We start from the raw sequence: 23884 nt of genomic DNA on the forward strand, positions 1-23884 counted from the left end.
GTGAAATCCCTTCTTCGTCAAGAAAGGTGTCCACATTTGCATTCTTGAACTCCGTTCCGTTGTCACTCCGAACCTTCTTGATCTTCACATCAAACTGATTTTGGGCCTTCCTAGTGAAGTTTCTGAAGATCTTCTGGACCTGCGACTTGTCATTAAGAAAGAACACCCACGTAAATCTTGAAAAATCATCAACTATAACTAGACCAAAAGAATTTCCACCGAGACTCTTGTAGGCGTTGGGACCAAAAAGATTCATGTGAAGTAGCTCGAGTGGCCTTCTTGTGGTCATGATGTTCTTCACGGATGTCTTCCTCCAACCTGTTTACCTGCTTGACAAGCACTGCAAAGTCTATCCTTATCAAATATGACATCATTAATTCCAAGGATATGATTTCCTTTAATAAGCTTATCAAGGTTTCTCATGCCAACGTGACCTAGTCGTCTATGCCACAACCAACCTTTTGAGGATTTAGCAACAAAGCAAGTTTTAGGTTGCGCCTTTTTAGAGAAATCGACAATGTAAAGATCACCTCTACGCATACCAGTAAAGACCATTTTATGATTGTCTCGACGAAATACTTGGCAATCTACCTCAGTAAATAGGACATTCAACCTGAAATCAGCAAGTCTAGATACTGAAAGTAAGTTGTAGCCAAGAGATTCAACGAGCATGACATTTTGAATGGAACTATCATGTGAGATGGCCACCTTACCAAGGCCAACCACTTTACCCTTTGAATTATCACCAAAGGTGACATATTTTCGAGGGCCGTTGTTTTCAGCAAGCTCACGAAACATCTCTTCATCTCCGGTCATATGATCAGTACATCCACTATCAAGAACCCATTCCTTTCCTCCTGATTCATATCCCCGAAGATTTGCCATAAGACCAAAATGTCTCATTGCATCGTCGAGATCGAAGTCACTATCATCATCATCATAATATTCATGTTCATCATGATCTTGTGATTCATCATTTCCTAGAGAGGGCAATTCATTAGATAAATGATCAAAGTGGTTACTTTTATGAATTCTCATAGCTTTGAATATGATATCATTAATGATTCCAACATCTCCTTTAGCATGCTTAAGATTGGCAGGTTCAAGAAGACATTTACCAAAACTAGGATCACTAGAGTTCATCTTACTCAAGGCAATGGATTTATGGAGAATTTCATCCAAAGTTTTAAAGGAATGATTGGGAAATCGTTCCTCAAGAAATTTCCATATAGTATAGGCACAATCTTGAGTAGGCAAACTAGCAATCAGATTTTTGGGCAATCCTCTAATGATGAGCTCAATAGTTCTAAGATTGCGAATCATGTCAATATCTTCATCTAGGGTAGGATGCAAGGGATCAATATGGGGTGCACAAGGGCTAGCAATATACTTGTTCAAATGATATTGATTGAAGATTACAAGCATCTCATTTTTCCACTCATGAAAATACTTCCCATCAAGAATAGGCACTCTATGTCTAAGACTCCCTAGAGTAGACACATCCATCTTCCTCCAATGGTGATTAAACCAAGGCAATGGAGACCAAAGCTCTGATACCACTTATAGAATCTAGAAGTAGATGTGTCTAGAGGGGGGATTAGACACTTAGTGCTAAAGTTGCAATTTTTAAGCTTTTTTGGTTTAAGTGAAGTTTAGGCACAATTTCAACACACACAATACATATCAAGCAAGCATGCAAAGAGTATATGAGCAGCGGAATGTAAAGCATGCAACTTGCAAGAATGTAAAGGGAAGGGTTTGGAGATTTCAAACGCAATTGGAGACACGGATGTTTTTCCCGTGGTTCGGATAGGTGGTGCTATCCTACATCCACGTTGATGGAGACTTCAACCCACGAAGGGTAACGGTTGCGCGAGTCCACACAGGGCTCCACCCAAGGGCAACGGTTGCGCGAGTCCACACAGGGCTCCACCCACGAAGGTTCCACGAAGAAGCAACCTTGTCTATCCTACCATGGCCATCGCCCACGAAGGACTTGCCTCACTAGCGGTAGATCTTCACGAAGTAGGCGATCTCCTTGCCCTTACAAACTCCTTGGTTCAACTCCACAATCTTGTCGGAGGCTCCCAAGTGACACCTAGCCAATCTAGGAGACACCACTCTCCAAGAAGTAACAAATGGTGTGTAGGTAATGAACTCCTTGCTCTTGTGCTTCAAATGATAGTCTCCCCAACACTCAACTCTCTCTCATAGGATTTGGATTTGGTGGAAAGAAGATTTGAGTGGAAAGCAACTTGGGAAGGCTGGAGATCAAGATTCATATGGTAGGAATGGAATGTCTTGATCTCAACACATGAGTAGGTGGTTTTCTCTCAGAACATATGAGTAGGAATGGTGTGTGTGTTCTGATGGCTCTCTCATCGAATGAGAAGGAGGTGGAGGGGTATATATAGCCTCCACACAAAATCCAACCGTTACACAGTTTTCCAATCTCGGTGGGACCGAATCAGAAAACTCGGTCTGACCGAAGTAGTAAACCTAGTGACCGTTAGGAATTTCGGTGGGACTGACATGCAACTCGGTAGGACCGATTCGGTTAGGGTTTGGGCATAACGTAATCTCGGTGAGACCGATTACACAAACTCGGTGAGACCGAATTTGGTAATTAGCTAACCAGAGAGTTGGTCAGGCAAACTCGGTGGGACCGATTTGCTCTTTCGGTGAGACCGAGTGGAACTCGGTGAGACCGAAAAGTTACAAAGGGGAAACACTGAATTTAGATTGCAATCTCGGTGGGACCGATTGCATATCTCGGTGGGACCGAGAATATTGCAATAGGTAACAGAGAGTTTGCAATCCCATCTCGGTGAGACCGAGATCCTTATCGGTAGAACCGAATTGCTAGGGTTTGGCAGTGGCTAATGACAAGTGAAACTCGGTGGCGCCGGATAGGAAGAATCGGTAGGACCGAGTTTGGCTTAGAGTTTAGGTCATATGTGGATATGGGAAAGTAGTTGAGGGTTTTGGAGCATATCATTAAGCACATGAAGCAAGAGGCTCATTAAGCAACACCTCATCCCTCCTTGATAGTATTGGCTTTTCCTATGGACTCAATGTGATCTTGGATCACTAAAATATAAAATGAAGAGTCTTGAGCTTTTGAGCTTTAGCCAATCCTTTGTCCTTAGCATCTAAGGAGTTCCCACAACCTTTAGTCCATGCCACTCCATTGTTGAACTTATCTGAAACATGCTAGATAGAAGTGTCAGTCCAACAAGAGATATGTTGTCATCAATTATCAAAACCACCTAGGGAGCACTTGTGCTTTCATCAGTATATTACTTGCCCGAGATTCGATCGTCGGTATCTCCATACCTAGTTCAACCTCATTACCGGCAAGTCTCTTTACTCGTTCAGTAATACATCATTCCACAACTAACTCATTAGTCACATTGCTTGCAAGGCTTATTATGATGTGCATTACGGAGAGGGCCCAGAGATACCTCTCTGATACTCAGAGTGACAAATTCTAATCTCGATCTATGCCAATCCAACAAACACATTTGGATATACCTGTAGAGCATCTTTATAATCACCCATTTACGTTGTGACATTTGATAGCACACAAGGTATTCCTCCGGTATTCGGGAGTTGCATAATCTCACAGTCAAAGAAATATGTATATGCCATGAAGAAAGCAATAGCAATAAAACTTAACGATCATTATGCTCAGCTAACGGATGGGTCTTCTCCATCACATCATTCTCTTGATGATGTGATCCCGTTCATCAAATGACAACACGTGTGTCTATGGTTAGGAAACTTAACCATCTTTGATTAACGAGCTAGTCTAGTAGAGGCTTACTAGGGACACTGTGTTTTGTCTAACACATGTATCAAGTTTCCGGTTAATACAATTCTAGCATTAATAATAAACATTTATCATGATATAATGAAATATAAATAACAACTTTATTATTGCCTCTATGGCATATTTCCTTCAACTGCCGCCTGACATGATTTGCTTGATTGTATTGCCCTCCACAAGCCTGATGTAGAAGCAGGCCCTGATCACGTTCAGTGGCGTTTGGAGCCGTCGGGCCAATTCTCCACCAAGCCCCTCTACCGGGCCATTGCCGTCTCCATCGCCCCCTTCCTCTTACAACGGTGTGGTCCATTCGCCTACCTCTGAAGATTAGGATCTTCATGTGGCAATGGATTCGCGGCCGGACCCCATCCGGTGTGGAGGTCCGAAAGCGCAATGGTCCTCGTAACGGTCTTTGTCCACTCTGTGGCGTCTCAGAAGACTCGAATCACATTTTCTTCTCCTGTGTGTCCGTCCAATTTATTTGGAGCTGCTTTAGAGGGGTGGTTGGCAGCCATTGGTGCCACACCAATTTCCCTGACCTGTTCGCAGAACTCCAGGCCTCCCCCTGCGTACTCGCCACATTAGGTGGTTGGAGGTTGGGTTCCTTGCCTGAACCCTCTGGACGATCCGCAATAGACTTGTGATTCAGCGCATTCTGCTTCGACGTGCTACTGACGCTCTCTTCAAACTATGTGGTTACTTGCAGTTTTGGCGGCCGCTTAGCTGCCCCAGGACCGTGATGCCATCTTTGACTTCATCACCGACCTTCGCTCGATGGCAGTCCGCTTATCGCCGCCGCTTTCTCCACCGCCCCCCGAGCCGGATTAGGAGCCGTGCCGTGCTCCTCCCCCCTCTTTGTGTTCTTCTTTTTTGAGCTTGTTGAGCTATGCCCTCAGTAGAACCTCAGTACTTGTTGTCACTCTTTTATGTTAGTCTCTCTGTGTGTGTTGCGTGAACATTTGTATCCTGTGCGGTTCTGACAGTTGACTTTATCTATAAAGCGGGGCGAAAATCTTTTTCAGTAAAAAGACAATAAGATTAGATGTCCAACTCTTTCATCACCGTCCGTGGACTCGTCTCGACCGATCATGGTCGGATACCGTGTCCATTTCGAAGGCAGTGTTGGAGATGCCCTTAATAATTCAAAAGGTTGAAACAACACCTTCCACAAACAGAAATGCAGGTAGTACAGCAGGCACGGCGAATAAATGCGCTCGTACTACATCTACGGCACGACGATTGCAACGTACCACCATGGTGGCCGGGGATACAAGAAACGATAATAAATTTCTACGCACGGCACATTCGGATCACGTCCCGGAATCCATGCCACGCTCCGTATGTTCCTTGTCATTCGCAGCCACTCCACTCCACTCCACGTCCACTCCACGATCCGCGTCCCTCCCTCGCCCATCATCACCGCCTTTTCTCCATTCCACGCGACGCACGCACGCACGCACGCAACCCACCCCACGTCCACGACACGAGCGGCGGGTAGGAGTAGGATATCCGAGAGACGCGAAAGCGAGAGGAGAGGAGCAAGAACACAACAAAGCAACAGTTCACGGGGCAGAAGGGTGGGAGCTGGGTGAATTCCGCCAACCTCCCGTCCCATTCGCCGCTCCCACTGCACACTGCGCAGCAGTGGCACCAGCTCGCTGTTCCGCCCCCCGCCGCCGGCCAATGCTCGCCGCCGCTCCCCCGTAGGTGCGCCCTCCCCGATCCCCGCCCTCCCTCCTCCCCCGCCCCCTTCCCCGGAACGCGCGACATGGGTGGGATTCTATCCTTTTCGCCGAGGATTTCTCGCCTTTCCGTTGGTGGCGCATTTTTTCTTGTTCCGTATCTGGTTTTTTTAGGTTCATCTTCCTCCGCGGCGGAATCCGGCCATGGGGCGCCGGATGCGCGGCGGCATTCGATTCAGGTCGCCGTGTTCTTCTCAGGCGAGGAGTTCGTTTGCGGCTTTATTAGGTTTCGTCAGGGAATTTCGGGCCCGGGCGTGCGCAGGAGGGAGGGAGGGAATGTGGAGATCCGAGCTCGATTTATGATCCCCGGGACCAGAAATTGGCCATCGATGCTGGCGTAAAGGCGCCCGCTTTTGCCCCCAGTTCCTCCCGTCCCTTTCCGCTCCCGCGCCCGAGAATTTATTGCTCCGACGCGCGCCTGTCTCTGCCAGATTCCCTGGCCACCGGAGCTGTTGCCGTTCGCTGGCTCCTCTCGATTCCCGGATTAAACCGGGGAACTCGGCCGCATTCCGCGTGGAAAGCTCCGAGTTCTTGGTGTTTCTCCTCCTCTCCCCTGCGGAGCAGACTGCAGGGTGCGGACGCTCCTCGGACAGCTCCCCTTTTTCTTTTGCTTTGTGCCTCAGGCTTCGTTCGTTTGGTCCTCAGTTTTCAACGTCTCGTTCATCCATCACATTTTGTAGTATTAGAAACATTTGAACTCAGCAGCTCGAGTTTTGAACTTCTCATCATACCATGAAGCGTACAAGCAAAGCCGATCTCCTTTCCAGTTTCCACCTTCTCTCTCTCTCATGTGAGCTGTGATTCCCGTGCCCGCTAAACCATCTCTCATCTGACGACGGCAAAAGCGCAGCCTTAAAAAGCCTCTCCCGCCGCCTGCAAAGATTCCTTTGGATGGTAATCATGGCCATGAGTTGCTAAACCCGATCCAATGCACTCTGCATCATGTTACCCCCTGTTCGCTGCTGCTAACATTTTCCACTTTTCCAACTTGCCCCCTCCTGTCGCCAGGCACAGTCGTTTATCGCTTCGTTCCACGCGCCATTTTGCCATCTTCTCTCGGTTTTGAACAAGAACAGGGCCATCGACTGTGCTCGTGTGGCCTACCAACGCCTGCGAAAAACCCAGCCTTAGCCATGTGTGTGTCCAAGTTTTCCTGTGAGGACGGCATCGCGCTACAGTAATACCACCAGGCCTCCTTTTAAGTCTTTATCTCTCATAGGTTCAAATTTTAAGGCTTCAAATGCTACTTAAGAGCCTCCCAAGACACTTCACTTCACTCTGTGCTATTGCTGCCCTGCTGGCTGTTTGTACCGGCGGTGGCTTATAAACGCTCTTGTTATTTAGTTAGCTTGATTGGCTGGCCTTGTGGATCTCAGGTACAATCATGTGGGCATGTGGCTGGTGATGTTTCATGTCCTCTGCGTCGTTTCGCTTAACTTCTTTGCCGTGACACTGTTTTTTCAGGAATCCTATATCTTCGCTGATGTTGTAATGCTTGGAGGAAGTATTTTTAGTGAGAACAAGGCGATGATCAACTTGTTCGACCTGAGTACGGGGATGGCCAACACCAAGGCACTCTCTGACAGAGCTCAGAGAGAAGGTACGTAAATTGCTCTTTATGTTTATTTTTGCAATGTTGTTGATCTGCAAGGTTTTTTTACTCGGTAATGCGTATTCAGTTGCCAGCTGCTTTCATTTTACTTGAGATAAATGCTGCTTTTCTACAATATATATGTGGTACTACTTGGTGGTGGGTGGGGTGTAGCATTTTGTACATTTCTGCCCTAGGCTCTAATATTTTGGACATTTGCTGGCACAAATGTTGCCAATCTCCTCTCTCGTGTGGGGGACTAGATGGTGTTGGCATTGTATGGGAAATGATTCCTTTCCACAATGTAGACATTTTCCCTTTGGATGATGACATGTTTGCTTGTCTTTTCCTTTGGATGTTTTTCGCTCCATGGATTTGAAATAGCAAAGAGCAACACGCTGGTCTAAATATTGAAGTTGACTGTGTTCCTTTTGTGTTAGCTTGTTTTGTCTGGCATGTAGGCTGTTTTTGTGTCATTGTCAAACTATTTATTTGGTTTAGCTTGACCTTTCAGATTCTCCAGTTCGTAGAGGCCGGACAGATATCAAGAGAACCGTTGATCCTGCTAAAGTTTGTATAGAGGATAAACTGGTGAGTGCCATGTCATGTTTCAGTTTGTCATAGGTGCACCGCCTAACTTATCCTGGTCAAAATTTCTTGTAAATATACGGCAGCAAAGAAACTACTATTTTTTTTGGCAAGTGAGAATTTTCTGTCTTCTTTGTTCTAATACAAACTCCCTACAGGAGACAAGCACTAGGAGTTCTTTAAGCAGCAAATCAGATGCATCACCCATGAAGAAGCTACTAGCAAATGAGATAGCCAAAGAAATGGAATCAAAGAGGAAACCGCCGAGTGTTGTTGCCAGGTTGATGGGGCTTGAAGATGATCTACCTGCTCAAGAACAGGCATTACATTCTCCCAAAAGAAATTTGAGGAGAAGTCATTCACATGATAATTATGCAGCAACAAAGAAGGCCCTGCAGCAGCAAGAGCTGCGCCTCTACAACAAAACAACACGGGGCAAACACACAGGCCCCAAGGAAACAGTAGAATTTAAGGATGTGTATGCAGTCTGTGAAGAACCTTTAAGAACACATCATCTTCAGGATCAAACTTCTTCAGGAGTGAGGTCTTCACAAAACAAGAGAGACGAAAGAATAGAAGTTGTTCGACAAAAATTCATACAAGCAAAACGCCTTGCCACAGATGAAAATTTCCTTCATTCAAAGGAGTTTCACGAAGCCCTGGAGGTTCTAAGTTCAAATAAGGATCTGTTTCTAAAGTTCCTTGAAGAACCAAGCTCTGTTTTCTCGAACCCGCTCTATGGACAACACACAATGCCTGCATCACCTCAGACAAAGCACATTACTGTCTTGAAACCATTTAAATCTCCTGAGAATAAAGGGGCAAGAGAAAGCAGAACACACGGAGTTGATGAAGAAAATGACTTTGTAATGGGAAAGTCTCACAAGAGATCTCATTCAGCAGAAGATGCCTTCTCAAAGCCAAACAGGATAGTGGTCCTAAAGCCAAGTCCTGGGAAATCTAACAGAGCACATGCCAGGCTAACTCCCAGATCATCTCCATTTGAACTGATTCAGCGGACAGCCTTTCTTGGTGATTTACAGGATGGTACATCCACCCTAGGATGTACAGAAGTATCGGGTGCTTCGGCTCAATACCTGCCAGAAGATCGACGGCGGCGGGATGAGTCTCTACTGTCTTCTGTATACTCAAATGGGTATAATGGAGATGAGAGCTCTTTAAGCAGGTCAGAAGGTGATAACATTGATGAAGATGGTGGTAGCCTAAGTGACTCGGAGGTAGTCAGTCCAGTGTCGCGGCATTCATGGGATTATATCAAAAGATATAGCAGTACTTACTCATCTTCAACTCATAGCAGGGCATCTCATTCACATTCAGCTGAGTCATCTGTGATCAAAGAAGCCAAAAGGCGACTTTCCGAGAGATGGACAACGGTAGCATGTGATGAGATCAGTCAAGAAGTAAAGTTGCCAAGGACCTCAAGAACTCTGGGTGACATGCTCTCCATCAAAGAAACTGAGAAAGAGGAAACTGTTGCTGTAATAAACTCTGCTTCAAGTAGCCGGTCGTGTGGCACAAAAAATGAGTTGGCCATGCAAACTAGTTCCGTATCTACATTAAGAGAGGATGAAACCGGGGAGAGCTCTCCAAGAAATTTAGCGAGATCAAAATCTCTCCCGGTGTCATCAGCAATGTTTGATAACATGGTGGTGTCTGCAAATTCTGAAGGCTGTGAAACACCGAAGGTGGATACAAGGCAAGGTAAAGGAAAATTATCATTCAAGGGGAAAGTATCAAGTTTTTTCTTCCCTAGAAGTAAAAGGCTGGCAGAGGAGAAAACTACCCTTCCTTCTGATAGCGGTGAGAAGGTTCAAGTCACTTTTCTTGACGACAAGCGATCAGAGACCAATAGTGACCTTCAATTTGATGAGCAAATAGCATTTTGCAAGGACAAAGCTGACAATTCCACCATACAAACAAATTGTTCTTTAAATGTACGCATTAATCTCAAATTATTTCGTTTATGCCTTACTATTTGCTTGTTGTCTATGGCTTTTGATGCAAAAGATTATTGTTGTGCTTACTAACTTGTTGACATGTAGCAGGAGGATGTTGGTTCCATGGAAGCACCTGTGTCTTCTGACTGCCCTAGTGGATATACTGATGAACCCGTATCAAACGGTGGCCTAAAATGCATGCATGATCAGCCTAGTCCTACTTCAGTTCTGGATGCATCATTTGAAGCTAGCAACACTAATGAACCTGAATCATCAAGTAGTACCAGTGCCTGCAATGAGAGTAAGTTTGTCCTTTTTTTTCTAATTGTTGAGCCTGTCGTCTCCCTGTTGGTATACATACTAAGTATTTGTTCTTATTACGTTACAGGAGTTGCCTTACGATCTCGTGCAATTGAGTCTGTTCCCCGCTCGTTATCATGCGAGGACACATACTCACATTCGCCATCACACATGCATCATCTGAATTCCTCAAATGCAGAGGATAATGAATCAGAATGTTATGCCCTTGTACAGAAGATACTATCATCTGCTGGATTAGACAACCTACAAGTGAGTATGGTTTTCACAGGTTGGCATTCAGCTGATTGCCCTCTTGATCCCGCACTGTGTGACAAGTTCTTGGACCGCAAGGAGGAGGCCGCTAAATCGAGGGAGCGTAGGTCAAACCAAAAGCTTCTCTTCGATTGTGTAAACATGGCATTGGTTGAGACTGGCCAGGACGCCTTGCTAAGAACCTACCCATGGGGTAAAGCATGCTTCGGAGCACGGAGCGAGGCATTGTCTCAAGATTTAGGGCAAGAAGTATGGAGCCATGTGAGGGATTGGCTGTACAGGGCGGAGAGGCTCGCGGCCAATGAGTGTGGTGATGCTGCAATGATGCTGGAAAGAATCGTGCATCAAGAGGTGGAAGGAGGAGGCTGGGTGAAATCAACAAGGTCGGAAGCGGATGAGATGACGAAACAGATTGCAGATGGCCTGTTGGTGGAGCTAGTCGGAGAAGCTGTGGCGGATCTCGCAGTTTGTTTTCCACAGCAAGATCTCGCAATGCCAATGCCAATGCCAATGCCAATGCCAAATCTGTAGGAAGCAACTGCTCTGTGTGTGATGCTGTTATCATAGGAGAAGTGGTCTTAAATTTGTTGTGCTGAGAGAAACCTTCAGCATCTTCATACTACTAGCTTGTAACCCAAGTCCACGTAGTTGCTTCTGCATATACCTGTAGCGCACCACAGATTGTACTACAACTCTTTTGGTCAAACCATGTCAACTGTGCAGCTCTGCACAAGCCATCTGGAGCAACTAGTTTTTCCTTTTAACTGTCACAATAGCATATTGTACTGTTACCAGCTCCAGCAGCATGTGGTTTCAGTATACTCTTTAACTCTCTGTTACAAAGAAAGGAAATTTTTTTGCAAGACCCATGCATGTGTGTTTGACTTAAGAAAGCACTGCTCCCTACGTATAATATATTAGCAGGTCAGGGCTTGCAATATAATACTCCTAGATGCATGTGTCAGTTAGCACCCTGTTGTGTTGTCTTGAGCGCTTTGTCAATCTGTACGGATTACGAGCAGGATTAATTAATGAAGCAACTTAACCTAGGATGAATCATTTTGGTGCGCAAGATGACAGCACGAGCCAAGACAAGGCCACGCACGACTAATGAGTCTTTTTGTCGGCCCTGCACATTCTTCACGCCTGCGATTTTCTACTCTGGATAGGATAGGATACTTTTGTTATATCAAGGTGTTAGGTGTAGCAGTATTTGTTTAAGCAAAGCGCCGGGGCAGATGTTTCTCTTGACTTTGTAGTGTAACCTGGTGCATGGTTTGGCGTCTATGTGTTTGACTGTAAGGTGCTGGGGCACTAATGTGGAACCAACTGTTCACCAGCTTTAGCTTGGCACGCACTCCTGGTAATGTTTTCAGAGGGCTGGTAGATCCTTGGGTTGTTTTTTCACATATGAACTCTGCATCTGCTTATCCTCTCTTGTGAGACTGTTTATTCATGCTGACCCAGCTCACGCCACCAAAAATCAAATCCACGCAGTGGCTGTGATCGGATGTGGTTTCGTGGATCTTCAGACCGCGATGCTCGCGGTGCATCCCTTGCGGTAAAAAAGCCGCAAGAATATTTGGGCTGGAGGGGCCGCGCGGTAGGCCTCCCGCGAGCGACATCTTCGTCCTGGCCTTGGCAGCTGCCATAACGACGCCAGCACAAAACAGTGCAAAACTGGCCCGCCCTCCGTTGATACCCTTTTGCCTGTGCTGGGCCTCTGGTGCCATCAGCAACCAACTGGCCACACGGACGCTGGCACGACCATTGTTCACTGTTGCACAAGGACCACCGTTCATTATTGCACAAGGACCACTGTTGCGGCGTCGCGAAAGCCAGTTGTTTGTTTCAGAGAGAGACGTCCATGCATGAGGAAGCACGCTCGTGCCGGTCATACGTGGCCATGGATGCTTGATGCTTCAGTCTGTTTTCACAGCTCATACCGGCACATCAACCACAGATGCTGTTCTCTTGGTTGCATATATCTTTTCATTTTTGTGCCAACTACGGCAGACGCAGCACGACATCTTTTTCAAGATACAGGATGCCTTACTCGAATCCAAGGGATTTTTTTAGCCATGCAAAGCCCGGGGATTTAAAATTCTAGTCAAGCGAATTTGGCCCCCAGAGTCTGTAAAAAGGTTGCAACCCAAGTCCACGTACGAGTAGTTGCTTCTGCATATACTCCTGTAGTGGTGCACTGCAGATTGTACTACAACTCTTGTGTCAAACCATGTCAAATGTGCAGCTATGTAGGAGTACAAGTCATGTGGAGCAACTAGTTTTTCCTTTTTATTAATTATTATTAATAAAAAATTCGGTTTTTACTTTCACAGTGTAGGATATTGGAATAAGGCCTAACGGATGGTCTAAAACATTAAGACCATGGACTCGTACCTACTCACAGAGTTCATGACTCATCTCATCGCACAACAAAAACTCACCCTTGAGGCAGATCAGAGGGGGGCCATCACCGGTGATACTTGTAACACAAGGGAGTTGATGACGTCAGAGAAGATAAATACCTGCTTCCTCCATGGAGATGGCAACAAGCTCCGAGCCACAGGGTTTGGCGACGTCCTTGATGCTAGGTAATGGTGACATCCTTCCTTGCTGGATTTGGATTCGTAGAGGAAGAAACTCCGACGGGCAGATTGGGAGAGGAAGAAGCTCAGGCGGGAAGAAATGGGGGTTTTGCACGCGAACAGGGATGGGTCGATGCAGGGCAAACGTATTTAAAGAGACTAAATGCGCCTATCAATCTGGCGAGGGAATAACCAGGTAGGTTGGAGGATCTGACGAGCGTGACACGCCAAACAACCAGACCACCTTAGTAAGAGCATCTCCAATAGACGGTTCATATGTAAAAATAACTAACTTTTGAAGCTTCGAGAGCAAAAAAACGCTGCTTCAAGAGACGGTTCATATGTAAAAAAACTTGGACCACCGCCTCCCGAATATATAAAATTGAAAACTTCGTGATGCAAATTTACATCACGAGATGCAACTGATGTAAAACCGCGACCACCCGCCAAACGCCTAACCGCCACTTCATTCACCTTCCGCCTCGCGATCACCCCCCCCCTCGGCCTTCCATCGCCGCCATGGCTGAAGCGGACGACCCGCCGCCTTCTCCGCCGCCGCTACAGCCGGTGGGCTGACCCACATCGCCGCCGCCGCTGCCGCCGCGGCGAGCTCGCCCTCCACCGTCGCGTCCATGCCGCCGCCCCCTCCCCCCCGCCCCCGCCCGCCGCCCCGGGTTCACACCGCCCCGGTCGGTCGCCACCGCGCTAGCGGTTCCTAAGAAGGCGACGAAGGCATGAAAACGGCCGGCGAATCGCGACCGGAACCTGGCCGAAACTGCGGCGCGGTGATGTCTACTACACAACCTTCTTATTGTAGACTCATGTTGGCCCCCCAAGCGCAGAATTTTGTAGGACAATAGCAATTTTCCTTCAAGTGGATGACTTAAGGTTTATCAATCCGTGGGAGGCGTAGGATGAAGGTGGTCTCTCAAACAACCCTGCAACCAAATAACAAAGAGTCTCATGTGTCCCCAACACACCCAATACAATGGTAAATTATATAGGTGCACTAGTTTGGCGAAGAGATGATGATACAAGTGTAATATGGATGGTAGATATAGGTTTTTGTAATCTGAAAATATAAAAACAGCAAGGTAACTAGTAACGAAAGTGAGCAAAAATGGTATTGCAATGCTTGAAAACAAGGCCTAGGGTTCATACTTTCACTAGTGAAAGTTCTCTCAACAATGATAATATAATTATATCATATGGCAATCCCTCAACATGCAACAAAGAATCACTCTAAAGTTTCTATCGAAGAACGTAGGACGAAAACGTGCATCAACCCCTATGCACAGATTACCCCAATGTCACCTCGGGAATCCGCGAGTTGAGTGACAAAACATACATTAAGTGAATCAATAGAACATCCCATTGTCACCACAAATATCCCATCGCAAGACATACATCAAGCATTCTCAAATCCAATACTCAATCCAACATAATGAAACCTCAAAGAGCAAGACTCAATTCATCACAAGAAGGTAGAGGGGGAAGAACACCATAAGATCCAACTATAGTAACAAAACTCGCGGTACATCAAGATCGTGCCAAATCAAGAACACGGGAGAGAGAGAGAGATCAAACACATAGCTACTGGTACATACCCTCAGCCCCGAGGGTGAACTACTCCCTCCTCGTCATGGAGAGCGTCGGGATGATGAAGATGGCCACCAGTGATGGTTTCCCCCTCCGGCAGGGTGCCAGAACGGGCTCCCGATTGGTTTTTCATGGCTACAGAGGCTTGCGGCGGCGGAACTCCCAATATAGATTTGTTTCTGGGGGTTTCTATATTTATAAGAATTTTTGGCGTCGAGAACAGGCCAGGAGGGTCCACGAAGCGACAACAAGACAGGGGGCGCGCCCTAGGGGGGCGCCCTCCACCCTTATGGATGCCTCGTGGTTCTTCTGGCCCAACTCTTTTGCTTCAGGTGCTTCTTCCGGTCCATAAAAAAACAACGTAAATTTTCAGCTCATTTGGACTCCGTTTGATATTCCTTTTCTGCGAAACTCAAAAACGAGGAAAAAACAAAAACTGACACTGGGCTCTAGGTTAATAGGTTAGTCCCAAAAATAATATAAAATAGCATATAAATGCATATAAAACATCCAAGATGGATAATATAATAGCGTGGAACAATAAAAAAATATCGATACGTACGTTGGAGACGTATCAAGCATCCCCAAGCTTAATTCTTGCTCGTCCTCGAGTAGGTAAATGATAAAGACGGAATTTTTGATGTGGAATGCTACTTAACATATTTATCAATGTAATCTTCTCTATTGTGGCAAGAATATTCGGACCATAAAATTCAAAACAAAAGTTTAATATTGACATAAAAACAGCAGTACTTCAAGCATACTAATAAAGTAATCATGTCTTCTCAAAATAACATGGCCAAAGAAAGTTATCCCTACAAAATCATATAGTCTGGATATGCTCCATATTCATCACACAAAATATTTAAATCATGCACAACCCCGATGACAAGCCAAGCAATTGTTTCATACTTTTGATGTTCTCAAACTTTTTCGACTTTCACGCAATACATGAGCGTGAGCCATGGACATAACACTATAGGTGGAATAGAATATGGTGGTTGTAGAGAAGACAAAAAGGAGGAGATAGTCTCACATCAACTAGGCGTATGATACGTCCATTTTGCATCATGTTTACCTACTGTTATTTATAATATTTTTATGCATAATAAGACTTTTTGGAGTAAATCTAATGCCTTTTCTCTCATAATATGCAAGGTTCGCACAAAGAGGGAGAATTCCGGCAACTGGAAATCTGGACCTGAAAAAGTTACGTCGGGCTACCTATTCTGCACAACTCCAAATAAGCTGAAACTTTGTGAGGAATTTTTATGGAATAAATAAGAAATACTAGAGCAAATAACTACCGGAGGGGGTCCACCTGGTGTGCACAAGACACCAGGGCGCGCCATGGCCCCCGGATGTGCCCTAGTGGGTTGTGCTCAGCCCAGCCCACCTCTGTTGCCCATCTTCTGGTATATAAGTCATTTTTACCAAGAAAAATAGAGGGAGGACTTTCGGGACGAAGCGCCGCCGTCTCAAGGCGGAACTTGGGCAGGAGCACTTTTGCCCTCCGGCGGAGCGATTCTGCCGGGGGAACTTCCCTCCCGGAGGGGGAAATCATCGTCGTCGTCATCACCAACAACTCTCCCATCTTGGGGAGGGAAATATCCATCAACATCTTCAACAACACCATCTCTTCTCAAACCCTATTTCATCCCTTGTGTTCAATCATTGTACCAGAACTATAGATTGGTACTTGTGGGTGACTAGTAGTGTTGATTAAATCTTGTATTTGATTACTATATGGTTTATTTGGTGGAAGATTATATGTTTAGATCCAATATGCTATTTAACACCCCTCTGATCTTGAGCATGATTATCATTTGTGAGTAGTTACTTTTGTTTCTTGAGGTCACGGGAGAAATCTTGTTGCAAGTAATCATGTGAATTTTATATGTGTTCGATATTTTGATGGTATGTATGTTGTGATTCCCTTAGTGGTGTCATATGAATGTCGACTACATGACACTTCACCATATTTGGGCCTAAGGGAATGCATTGTGCAGTAGTTATTAGATGATGGGTTGCGAGAGTGACAGAAGCTTAAACCCTAGTATATGCGCTATTCCGTAAGGGGCCGTTTGGATCCAAAAGTTTAATGTTGTGGTTAGAATTTATTCTTAATACTTTTCTCGTAGTTACGGATACTTGCGAGGGGGTTAATCATAAGTAGGAGGTTTGTTCAAGTAAGAAAAACACCTAAGCACCGATCCACCAACATACCAAATTATCAAAGTAGCGAACACAAATCAAACCAACATGATGTAAGTGACTAGATGAAATTCCCGTGTACCCTCAAAAACGCTTTGCTTATCATAAGAGGCCATTTTGGCACATGTTGATACGTCCATTTTGCATCATGTTTACCTACTGTTATTTATAATGTTTTTATGCACAATAATGCTTTTTGGAGTAATTCTAATGCCTTTTCTCTTATAATATGCAAGGTTCACAAAAAGAGGGAGAATTCCAGCAGTTGAAAATCTGGACCTGAAAAAGCTATGTCCGGCTACCTGATGACCCAAAAGTATAGGGGATCTATCGTAGTCCTTCCGATAAGTAAGAGTGTCGAACCCAACGAGGAGCAGAAGGAAATGATAAGCGGTTTTTAGCAAGGTATTCTCTACAAGTACTGAAATAAGTGGTAACAGATAGTTTTGTGATAAGATAATTTGTAACGAGCAACAAGTAACAAAAGTAAATAAAGTGCAGCAAGGTGGCCCAATCCTTTTTGTAGCAAAGGACAAGCCTGGACAAACTCTTATATAAGGAAAAGCACTCCCGAGGAGACATGGGAATATCGTCAAGCTAGTTTTCATCACGTTCATATCATTCGCGTTCGGTACTTTGATAATTTGACATGTGGGTGGATCGGTGCTTGGGTGCTGTTCTTACTTGAACAAGCATCCCACTTATGATTAACCTCTATTGCAAGCATCCGCAACTACAACAAAAGTATTAAGGTAAACCTAACCATAGCATGAAACATATGGATCCAAATCAGCCCCTTACGAAGCAACGCATAAACTAGGGTTTAAGCTTCTGTCACTCTAGCAACCCATCATCTACTTATTACTTCCCAATGCCTTCCTCTAGGCCCAAATAATGGTGAAGTGTTATGTAGTCGACGTTCACATAACACCACTAGAGGCTAGACAACATACATCTCATCAAAATATCGAACGAATACCAAATTCACATGACTACTAATAGCAAGACTTCTCCCTTGTCCTCAGGAACAAACGTAACTACTCACAAAGCATATTCATGTTCATAATCAGAGGGGTAATAATATGCATAAAGGATCTGAACATATGATCTTCCACCAATTAAACCAACTAGCATCAACTACAAGGAGTAATTAACACTACTAGCAACCTACTAGCACCAATCCCGGACTTGGAGACAAGAATTGGATACAAGAGATGAACTAGGGTTTTGAGATGAGATGGTGCTAATGAAGATGTTGATGGAGATTGCCCTCTCCTGATGAGAGGAGCATTGGTGATGACGATGGCAATGATTTCCCCCTCCGGGAGGGAAGTTTCCCTGGCAGAACAGCTCTGTCGGAGCCCTAGATTGGTTCCGCCAAGGTTCCGCCTCGTGGCGGCGGAGTTTCATCCTGAAAGGTTGCTTCTGGTTTTTTTCTCGACGAAAGACTTCATATAGCAGAAGATGGTCATCGGAGAGCCACCAGGGGCCCACGAGGTAGGGACGCGCCCTGGGGGGGGGGGCACCCCCCACCCTCGTGGACAGGGTGTGGGCCCCCTGGTCTTCATCTTTGGCGAGGATTTTTCATTATTTATTATAAGGTATTCCATGGAGTTTCAGGACTTTTGGAGTTGTGCAGAATAGGTCTCTAATATTTGCTCCTTTCCAGCCCAGAATTCCAGCTGCCGGCATTCTCCCTCCTTATGTAAACCTTATAAAATAAGAGAGAATATCCATAAGTATTGTGACATAATGTGAAATAGCATCCCATAATGCAATAAATATCGATATAAAAGCATGATGCAAAATGGACGTATCAACTCCCCCAAGCTTAGACCTCGCTTGTCCTCAAGCGGAAGCTGATAACAATAAATATGTCCCCATGTTTAGAGGTAGAGGCGTCGATAAAAATAAAATATAGACATGGAGGCATCATGATTATCCTCATAACATCAACATATATAGATATTGTCATATGATTACTTATGTTCAAGTGATGATCTATTCACAATGCAAAAGTATGAATCAGAAACCTTATTGAGAACCAACAAACTATAACCTCAGTCATTGAAGCAATTGCAATTTATCATAACATCAGAAAGAGTCTATGTCAGAGCTAAAAAGCAAGTCCACATACTCAACTATCATCTAGTCCTTCATAATTGCTAACACTCACGCAATACTTGTGGTTACCGAGTTTTAATCGGACACAGAGAAAGATAGGGGCTTATAGTTTCGCCCCACAACCTTTTACCTCGAGGGTAACGTCAACAATATTAACTCATGCCCCCTACATCCAATTTAGATATATATATATCAGGTTCTTTCCAACATACTGGGCTTGCCAAAGGATAAAATGAAAAAGGGAGAGGTGAAGATGACCATGACACTTGCATAAGGTAGAAGATAATAATAAAAGATAGGCCCTTCGCAGAGGGAAGCAGAGGTTGCCATGCGCTTTTATGGTTGGATGCACAAAATCTTAATGCGAAAGAACGTCAGTTTATATTGCCCCTTGTGATATGAACCTTTATCATGCAGTCCGTCGCTTTTATTACTTCCACATCACAAGATCGTATAAAGCTTATTTCTCCAACACTAATCATACATATTTAGAGCAATTTTTATTGCTTTGCACCGATGAGAACTTACTTGAAGGATCTTACTCAATCCATACGTAGATATGGTGGACTCTCATGGGAAAACTGGTTTAAGGCTATTTGGAAGCACAAGTAGTATCTGTACTTGGTGCTGAGAATTTGGCTAGCATGAGGGGGAAAGGCAAGCTCAACATGTTGGATGATCCATGAAAACATACTTTATCTCAGATATAAGAAAACATAACCCATTACGTTGTCTTCCTTGTCCAACATCAACTCTTTAGCATGTCATATTTTGATGAGTGCTCCCAATCATAAAAGATGTCAATAATAGTATATTTATATGTGAAGCCTCTCTTTCCTTATTACTTCCTATTAATTGCAATGATGACCAAAGCTATGTCTGCCAACTCCCAACAACTTTTAATCATCATACTCTTTCTATGTGAAGTCATTACTATCAATAAGATCAATATGAACTTTTGTTTCTTCTTATTATTTTTCTCTTTTTCTTTTATTCACCCAAGATCATAGCAAGAAAATCAAGCCCTTGACTCAACACTAATCTTTATTATATAGCTCACAGGACTCGATTACATAGAGAGATCATAAGGCAAAACTCAAAACTAGATCATGCCATAAACTTTATTCTACTAGATCAAAATACTACTAATAGGATCGAACTAAGGAAAACGGTAAAGATAGGAGTTGTGATTGTGATACGATACCGGGGCACCTCCCCCAAGCTTGGCAGTTGCCAAGGGGAGTGCCCATACCCATGTTGATTATATCTCCTTGGTTGGTGAAGAAGGTGGAGGTGTTGTTGATGATGCGGGCTTGTCATCCATCTTCCAAGGCATAGGTTCACCATCATAGAAGGATGATCGAGTCTCCGGAATCCTCGAATCTGCAGCCAAACTCATTCTTTTGAATCTATATTCATACTCACAGTTTTGGTTTTGCAGGTCATAGATTTGGGCTTGGAGGTGCTCGATCTTCTCATGTAGCTTGAAGATGGCCTCCTCGGTGTTCTTGGCATCCGGCTTGTAGTTGTTAGTGAACTCCGCGAGCATCGTGTGGCTAGCGTTGATTCCACGCTCCACCATCCCCTGGCACTTGAAAACTTGTTGCTCCATTGCTTCGAGCCTCGTCTCCACGCTTCCGGTTCCCTTTGGTCCCTCAGCATCGCGGATGTGCAGCAACCCATCACGCATCTCAATGGTTTGAGGGTGTCGCAGCACCTCCGCGAGGTAAGGGTTGATGACCTTCTCGAAGAACTTGTCCTTGGAAGCACTTGGGGACGTCATGATAATCTAGATCTGTCAGAAAAACAGCTCGAAACAAGAACAGAGAATATTTGCGTGATACGGGAGTCAAAACCTTCGGGAGAATATATAGTGAATTTTTACCGACCAAAATACGTATCGTGCAAGAAAACGGAGTCCGGAAGGCACACGAGGTGCTCACGAGGTAGGGGGCGCGCCCAGGGGGTAGGGCGCGCCCTCCACCCTCGTGGGGCCCTCGTGTCCTTCCCGGACTGCTACTTAATTTTCTATTTTTCTAAATATTCCAAAACGGAGAAATATTGCCTTAAAAATTGTTTTGGAGTCGGTTTACTTACCGTACCACATACCTATTCCTTTTCGGAGTCTGAAACGTTCTGGAAAGTGTCCCTTATGTATTCCTCCGGGGTTACGGTTTCAATAATATTGGTTTCAACATTTATGGGATTACCTGAGATATAATGTTTGATTCTTTGACCGTTTACCACCTTCGGATTTGTGCCTTCGAAGTTGTTGATTTTTATGGCACCGGAACGATAGACCTCCTCGATAACATAGGGGCCTTCCCATTTAGAGAGAAGTTTCCCTGCAAAAAATCTTAAACGAGAGTTGTATAGCAATACATAATCACCTACATTAAACTCACGCTTTTGTATCCTTTTGTCATGCCATCTTTTAACCTTTTCTTTAAACAACTTGGCATTTTCATAAGCTTGGGTTCTCCATTCATCAAGTGAGCTAATATCAAATAACCTCTTTTCACCGGCAAGTTTGAAATCATAGTTGAGCTCTTTAATAGCCCAATATGCCTTATGTTCTAGTTCGAGAGGTAAGTGACATGCTTTTCCATATACCATTTTATACGGAGACATACCCATAGGATTTTTATATGCAGTTCTATAGGCCCATAATGCATCATCAAGTTTCTTGGACCAATTCTTTCTAGACCTATTGACAGTCTTTTGCAAAATTAATTTGAGTTCTCTATTACTCAATTCTACTTGACCACTAGACTGTGGGTGATACGGAGATGCAATTCTATGATTGACGTCATATTTAGCAAGCATTTTACGGAAAGCACCATGAATAAAATGTGAACCACCATCAGTCATTAAATATCTAGGGACTCCAAACCTCGGAAAAATAACTTCTTTAAGCATTTTAATAGAAGTGTTATGATCAGCACTACTAGTTGGAATAGCTTCTACCCACTTAGTAACGTAATCAACAGCAACTAAAATATGTGTATATCCATTAGAGGCAGGAAAAGGTCCCATATAATCAAAGCCCCAAACATCAAACGGTTCAATAACAAGTGAATAATTCATAGGCATTTCTTGACGTCTACTAATATTACCAATTCTTTGACATTCATCACAAGATAGGACAAACTTACGGGCATCCTTGAAGAGAGTAGGCCAATAAAAACCGGATTGCAATACCTTATGTGCAGTTCTATCTCCCGCGTGGTGTCCTCCATAAGTTTCGGAGTGGCACTTGCGTAGGATCTGTTCCTGTTCATGCTCAGGTACACAACGTCTAATAACACCATCTACTCCTTCTTTATAAAGATGTGGGTCATCCCAAAAGTAATGTCTCAAATCATAGAAGAACTTTTTCTTTTGTTGGTATGTGAAGCTAGGTGGTAGAATTTAGCAACATGTAATTAGTATAATCAACACACTACAAGAAATATGTCAACTTGTGACCACCACTATTGGTCACTGAATGGTCACAGTTTTCCATTTGTGACCAAAAACATAAGGTCAAAAGCTGGCCGTCGTAAACTGAGATTAGCGACCTTTCTTCTGGAATGGTCGTAGACGTTTATGACCAAAAAAAGGTCGTAGATTTAATGACCAATTATTTTGGTCACTAGCAATCCGACCTCACCACATCAGATCCACCGTGGCAAGCTGACGTGGCAGAATTACGACCAAATGAAAAGGTCGTAAAATAGAATCAGCCCGGTCCATTTCAGCCGTCTACATGGGCCAAGCCCAATAATTCAGCCCATTTAATTTTTTTCTCTTTATTTTGCTTATCTGCATGGGCCTGGCCCAATAATTTGGCCTTTTATTTTCTGGGAATGGAGCCTTTTTCTGATAATTTTTTTATAGTCCACTATTGTTTTGGGCCACAACCTTTTTAGTCTAGTTTGAATTTGGGCCTTGGCCTTTTTATTTTCTGTTATGCAGCCTTTCATAATTTTTTTCTTACAGTCATTTCTTTTTTTAGGCCCAAGCCTTTTTAGTCTAATTCTTGTTTGGGCCTCAGCCTTTTTAGAGCTCAGGTTCTTATTTTGCATAACTATAAACAGAAATGACCAGGTGCACAAGTGATCCACAAGCCCAGGTTCAAACAGCAAGGCCCAGGTGCACAAGTGATCCACATAACTTCACAGAAAATAAACAGAGGTTCACAAGATCACATAACTTCACAGGTTCACATAACTTCACAGGTTCATAGATCACATAACTTCACAGGTTCACAGGCAGCAATGCAACAAAATGCTCAGACAAATGCACAAGAGGTTCACAGCCATCAAACTAGGCAGCAATGCAACTACCTGCTCAACTGCACAGCCATCAAACTGCCTTAGCTCCAAAGAGAGCCATCAAGTGGGCTAACTGCTCTTCCTGCTCTTGAGACTTCTTGCCAGCAGCTCAAGTTCCTTGTCGCGTGCAGCTTCAGATTCTTCCGCCTTCATCTTGATTGCCGCCAATTCTTCTTGCATCACTTCAGCTTGAAGCTCATACCTCTCCAGCTTCTGCTCAAGGTCACGAACATGAGCAGCCACTTCAGCAGTTGCTTTGCCGGAGTTCCTAGATGACTGGAGCCCAACATTCCTGAGGAATGTGCTTTGCTTGACTTCGGTCTTGAGGACTTGTTCGACAATTTCAACAGCAGACTTTGGCTCTTCACCTTCTGGTACCGGCGCGTCCTTCATTTTTTCCATCTCAAGCTAGCATATGGAGGAAAATGATAGGCATTAGTGGGAGATCTATTTCACATTTTGCAAACCAAACCAAGCAAGAGAAACCAAACCAGCACACAAATGGATTATTTGAAGTAACCAAACCAGCACACAAAATCTATACAAGAAGATGATGACTAGTGACCTGGAGACATGCAATTGGAACAATATGATGCTTCATTAAGCCTAGAATGGTGGTTCTATATAAGATGGCTTCCCGAGTGAGCCGATCATCAAACTAACATTCAGATCAAATTTCATCATATCATAAAAAATGCATCAAATAGCTACAGCAAGTTCTGATATCTTTGTTGAACTATCAAACAACATCAAAGCATGGAA

At 44.3% G+C, this 23884-nt stretch overlaps 1 protein-coding gene across 5 annotated transcripts; it reads left to right on the top strand.

Annotated features, from left to right (window-relative positions):
- The first annotated feature begins 5233 nt into the window (after positions 1 to 5233).
- LOC125538962 lies at positions 5234 to 11133 on the top strand. 5 transcript variants are annotated; one of them, XM_048702287.1, is made up of 6 exons: positions 5234 to 5536; positions 7036 to 7171; positions 7686 to 7753; positions 7909 to 9705; positions 9814 to 10009; positions 10097 to 11133. In XM_048702287.1, the coding sequence occupies exons 2-6, from the start codon at positions 7063 to 7065 to the stop codon at positions 10810 to 10812; spliced, it is 2886 nt and encodes a 961-aa protein (XP_048558244.1). In that variant the 5' UTR covers positions 5234 to 5536; positions 7036 to 7062; the 3' UTR covers positions 10813 to 11133. The 5 variants fall into 5 exon arrangements, with proteins under 5 accessions (XP_048558244.1, XP_048558240.1, XP_048558242.1 ...); XM_048702283.1 differs by having other exon boundaries at positions 5235 to 5536; positions 7677 to 7753; XM_048702285.1 differs by having other exon boundaries at positions 5235 to 5532; positions 7677 to 7753.
- Positions 11134 to 23884: the final 12751 nt, after the last annotated feature.

The sequence above is a fragment of the Triticum urartu genome, chromosome 2, assembly GCF_003073215.2.
Source record: "Triticum urartu cultivar G1812 chromosome 2, Tu2.1, whole genome shotgun sequence".
In the NCBI taxonomy this organism is placed as follows: Eukaryota; Viridiplantae; Streptophyta; class Magnoliopsida; order Poales; family Poaceae; genus Triticum; species Triticum urartu.

Coding starts and splice junctions, on each gene's coding strand:
- LOC125538962 (XM_048702283.1), top strand. CDS start 7,063: ATGCTTGGAGGAAGTATTTTTAGTGAGAACAAGGCGATGATCAACTTG. Junction 7,754..7,908: donor TTTGTATAGAGGATAAACTG/GTGAGTGCCATG, acceptor AACTCCCTACAG/GAGACAAGCACTAGGAGTTC. Junction 9,706..9,813: donor AAACAAATTGTTCTTTAAAT/GTACGCATTAAT, acceptor GTTGACATGTAG/CAGGAGGATGTTGGTTCCAT.